The following is a 5,086-nucleotide window of genomic DNA, read 5'->3' as shown; positions in this document are numbered from 1 at the left end:
ACTTCTTTTTCTCCTTTCCCTCCCCTCTGCGTGCCCCATCCTTCCCCACTTCCCCTGAAGTCTGACTGAAGGTAATTTTAGCCAAGCCTCACCAACCAGCCCAGATGGGTTAGGTGTCCCTCTGCAGCCTTCAGCTCGCTGCTCTGTAATTTCTGATTTTCTTAATCCCCAGTTCCAGAATGTAGGACCTTTATCTTGTTCAGCATTCTATCCCCAAATGCCCCCAAACACCACATAAAAGAAGACACTCAGCAAATGTTTAATTTATTGAGTGTGTCAGGGTATAGTTCTAAGTTACTACATTTGCATTTTTCTCGAGATACTACAATAGCTACAAATAGAGGTACAGGTCAGTCTTTTCTCTTTATACAATATAGACAAAAAGCACTGGGAAGCTAGACACCAATCAGCTATTCTTCTCGTGGTACCAGGTGATCCGTACTGCTGAGTTCCATCGACTCATTAATGTACAGCATTACAACGCCGCGTCATTTGTTCAAGATCACAGAATAAAACATGAAGTCTTCGATTCGTTTTACAAAACCAGCAAAACCCTACAACAAAATCCTACCGGAAAAAGGAGACCAATCTCATTTATAAACATCCATGTTAACCGTATGTAAACTGTAACAAAACATAGCAAGATACAAAACTTAAATCCTAGTTACACAGATACAACTTCTAATTAACAACCTACTTATGATACTATTTATGACAGTAGCTTTTTCGCAACCACGAAGACCCTGGTGGCCACCTTGCCACCAGCCCTCACCAGGGGCTGATGCCAGCCGTCTCAGTGGCCCTGGCCCTGGCCCTCATACTGGCCTCCGCTCTGGCTTTCGCTCTGGCCCTGTCGGCCTCGTCTGCCAGGGCCTCACGGTACTGCACTGGCCAGTGCTGGGGTTCTTTCTTATGGAGTTTGGCCACGAACCCCAGGACCTTCATCTTGCTGATTTCCAAGTTGCTCCGGGGACCCCAAGAGAATTCACATTCCGGCGGATTGCTGTGAGGCACCTGCCTGTAACTGAGGTATCGCTGCTGCACAAAATCTTCCATAATAAGCCTCTTCGGGTACCCGAAGAGGAAGTGGTACTTGGAGGGACGCACCCCCAACCGACGTAGCATCTCCCAGACCTGTGTCTCCCTGGCACTATTACCTTTCATGTAGATAAGGCCCAAGATCATTATTAGGAGACCCAATCTGGGGCCATCTCCTCCCAGATCCTCCTCCTCCTCCTCCTCAAGAGGTTTTAGTTTGTTGATGAGGATGTAAGTGTGCTGCTTGCGGCCAAGCTGTTTCAGCTCGAAACCAAAGACGTAGCGCAGGTGCTCTGCGGCCCTTGCGATGATCTCAGGCGACAGATCCTTCAAGTCTCCGATAACGTATTTCACCATCTCGGAGCGAGTGATGGGGCTCTTCTTCTTGTCCTTCACCAGCAGGAACTGCACCAGCTCGGCCACCGTCCGGTCCAGGCGGCGGTAGGCCCTGCGCCGGGCCGAGGCTTTGGCTGCCAAGGTCCTGGCGCCTCTCGGGGCGAGGGCGGGCTCTGCAGGCCCCTCCTCCCTGCGGGCGCCCAGATGCTCCCCGGGGGTCTCCTGCAGGAGGGGGCTCGCGGCCTCCTGAGAGGCGGCCAGGGCCTGGGTCTCACCGTCGCGGCCGCCATCCTTCTCCCCCTCGGCCCGGAGGGTTGGGAGGGCCCCGCTCTCGGGTTTCTGCAACATGTTTTCGGGCGGGCAGGTGCAGAGGGCGTGCACGGGCCGAGGGGTGTGCGAGCCGCGGCGCAAAGCCCCGGCGGGGGGCGGGACAGAGGCTGGGGGAGCGGGAGGAGGACCGGGCGAGAGGGCAGAGGCGTGCTTTCGGGACGCTGAGCCGCACCGCCGCGCACGGGGCTCGGAACGGCTGCCGCAACGCCGCCGGCGCCCTCGACCCGCGCGCGGCCCCGGCGCAGCCTCCGTGTGCGCCTGCGCGCCGGGCCGCCGGGCCACTTCCGGCCAGCTCAGCCAAGATGGTGGCCCCCGGGCCGCGCGAGGCCCCGCCCCTTCCGGCGCCCTGCGGCTGTGGGGTCGCTCGCAGGGGCGGTGGGAGGTGTGCGCTCTGCGGCGCGTCTTCGGCTCCGGGGCGGCTCGGCACTTGCTCCTCCGAGGCCTGCAGAAAGGGAATGTGTCCACGGACGAGGCGGCAGGCGATAGGCGATAGGCGTGGCGTTTTTAGGCACGTCTTATCAACAAGTGCTTACTTTAAGTCTGTGTACCTAGGATTTTGAGTGATAATCCTGGCTCAGGTGCAGAGCGCGGGACAGGATGCCAGGGAGATCGACATGTGCCCCAAACACGCTGGGAAACCACTACTGGCAGTTGGGAGTAGAGTCCAGACCAGATCTCTTATCTGTACAGTCTCCCTCCCCGGTGGCCGTGGCGGTGGCCGTGGCGGTGGCCGTGGCGGTGCGAGGAGGATGGCCTGCAAGCAGGGACGACCAAGCGCTGGGAATCCAGTTTGGAGGCGTGTTAGAGGGCAGAATAGGAACGGAGACCTGGCGTGGCTCGGGCACTGCTGTAGCCCCGCACCAGCACAGTGCCTGGCACCTATACTATTGCATAAATATTGCAAGATGGGGGTGAGGATCGCAGATTCCACAGGGGTGAGAGGAGAATAGGGCTGGCAGGAAAGGGGTCACAGACTACTCCCATGACTTCTTTGCATACCCCCAGTTCTTGCCTCTTTCTCCTTCTCACTTTCCCTCCCTCCTTGCCTCCTTCCTCTCTCTCTTTCTCTCTTTCATTTTGGGGCTCAGCCTAAATGTCACCTTTCCAAAGCCTTCCTTTAAAAAAAAAAAATAATAAAAAACACAAAGCCTTCCTTAATCTCCATGCATGGAAGTTCTTTACTGCCATCTCTGAATCAACATAGCAATTTACATTTATTTAACATCCTCTTATACAGACCTTATGTACTAGGCCCTGGTCCTTACCACTTTTCAAGTATTAGTTTGTTTAATTCTCATTAAGTCACTGTTAACATCATCCCCATTTTATAGATCTGTCCTTTCCCATGGTGTTTGCTATTTACCAGCTGTGTAATCTTGGGCAAGTTACCTAAACTCCCTGCCCCTCAGTTACCTTATCAGTAGGATGGGTGTAATAGCAGTAACAACAGTATGGAGATTATATGAAGTAATGCATATATAGTATTTAATGCAGTACTCAGCACATATTGAGTGTTCAACAAATGTTACCTATTATTTATTGCATATTTTAATGTGCTGATACTGTGCTAAGTATTTACACATCTAAGTCATAACAGCCCTGCTAGATAAGTGGTATTATTATCCCCATTTTATAAGTGAAGTAACACACAAAGAGGTTAAGTAACTTCCTCAACATCACGTGGCTCAACATCACTATATTTGAAGCATATAGTACGACTCTAAAGACCATGCTCTTAACCACTATATTAATAGATGTTAATTATTATTATTGACCATACTCTGCTTTGTATTATAATTAAGTGCTTATTCTATTACTCTCCAAAACCAAACATCCTAAAAGCAAGGCTGTCTTTAGAACCTCTCAGAGTCAGCACTCAGTATATAATTGTCATTGAATAAATGACGAAAGGCTTTTTTTTTACCACAGGAAATAACATTTATTTTAAGTAAATATCTGACAGATTTTTCTAGATGTAATCATGAGCTTTTCACTTTAAAAACTTCTGAAAATGTATATCCACTTATACTATATGACTTATAAAAACTGAAAGTGTGTGAATGAAGCAGAAGGACGTTTATTACAGTCTAGCTTGAGGCTGTTACTAGTTTCCATTGTGCCATTCTGTGTACAATATAATTTAGTCCTCACAAATCCCTATTAAGGGGGTATTATTACCCTCATTTTACAAATGGGAAAATAGTCACAGAAATCACCTGTCTCGGGCAGCCTGGGTGGCTCAGTGGTTTAGTGCCACCTTCGGCCCAGGGCATGATCCTGGAGACCCGGAATCGAGTCCCATGTCAGGCTCCCTGCAGGCAGCCTGCTTCTCCTTCTGCCTGTGTCTCTACCTCTCTCTCTCTGTTTCTCATGAATAAATAAATAAAATCTTAAAAAAAAAAAAAAAAGAAATCACCTGTCTCAAACCAACTATCTGTTAAGAGCTGGACCAGTGATGAGAACCTAGATCTCTCTATTCTGAAGACTACTCATGACTGTACTCATGCTGGGCTGCCTGGTTATCTGTTTCTCCTGAAGGTAGAGAGAATCACTCCTACCTAGAAGGACAGTGCTAGAGATAAAACAGCCCATTTATATATTTCTCTCAATTCAAGCATTGCCAAGAAAGTATGCAAGAGATATGCATGGGAGGGAGCATACAGGAGATACACTGAATGGAAAGAATCTTGAGGGATGAATTTGCAATAATATGACTGGATTTTAAAAACTGAATGACTAATACTGTGCACAAAAAAAGAAAGAAAAAGAAAGAGAGAAAGAAAGAAAGAAAGAAAAAGAAAGAAGAAAGAAAGAAAGAAAGAAGAAAGAAAGAAGAAAGAAAGAAAGAAAGAAAGAAAGAAAGAAAGAAAGAAAGAAAGAAAGAAAGAAGAAAGAAAAAGAAAGAAAGAAAAACTACTGGTATAATACGGGATGAGTCTGGCAGACATTATGTTGAGTGAAAGAAGAAAGATACAAAAGATTACATACAGTATGATTCTGTCCTGTTTAATTGGATGTTCAAGACAGGTTAAACTAATCTATGGGGATAGAAATTAGGACAGTGGAGGTCTAGAGTGGGATTGACTGGAAAGGAGTATGCAGGAACTTTATGGGAGTAATGGATATGTTCTGTGTCTTGATTTGGGCATAGGTATTTGTCAAAACTTGTCAAACCGTTCCCTTAATATCTATACATCTCACAATATACAAATTATATCTTAAGATTATTTAAAAAAAGATTTTTAAAACCTAAATGAATAGGCCTTTAGATGTAAGAGACAGGGAGAGGCATAAAAGGTGAATGACTTTGTTTTTACCATTTGCCAATTCCTGCATGCTACAGTGTTCTACTTAAGGAAACTAGACAATCATTTTTAGTCTT

General features: G+C 47.4%; 1 protein-coding gene across 1 annotated transcript; it reads right to left on the bottom strand.

Annotated features, from left to right (window-relative positions):
- Positions 1-247: 247 nt before the first annotated feature.
- Positions 248-1,952, bottom strand: MAGEF1 (MAGE family member F1). Its single transcript, XM_041731420.1, has one exon. It carries the CDS (start codon positions 1,720-1,722, stop codon positions 769-771), a length of 954 nt encoding a protein of 317 aa, XP_041587354.1. The 5' UTR covers positions 1,723-1,952; the 3' UTR covers positions 248-768.
- Between the last annotated feature and the right edge of the window lie 3,134 nt (positions 1,953-5,086).

This window comes from Vulpes lagopus, chromosome 17 (genome assembly GCF_018345385.1).
Source record: "Vulpes lagopus strain Blue_001 chromosome 17, ASM1834538v1, whole genome shotgun sequence".
Lineage (NCBI taxonomy): Eukaryota > Metazoa > Chordata > Mammalia > Carnivora > Canidae > Vulpes > Vulpes lagopus.
This window is presented reverse-complemented; position numbering and strand designations above follow the sequence as displayed.

Excerpts from the sequence above, each read along its gene's own strand:
- MAGEF1 (XM_041731420.1), bottom strand. The coding sequence starts at position 1,722 with ATGTTGCAGAAACCCGAGAGCGGGGCCCTCCCAACCCTCCGGGCCGAG.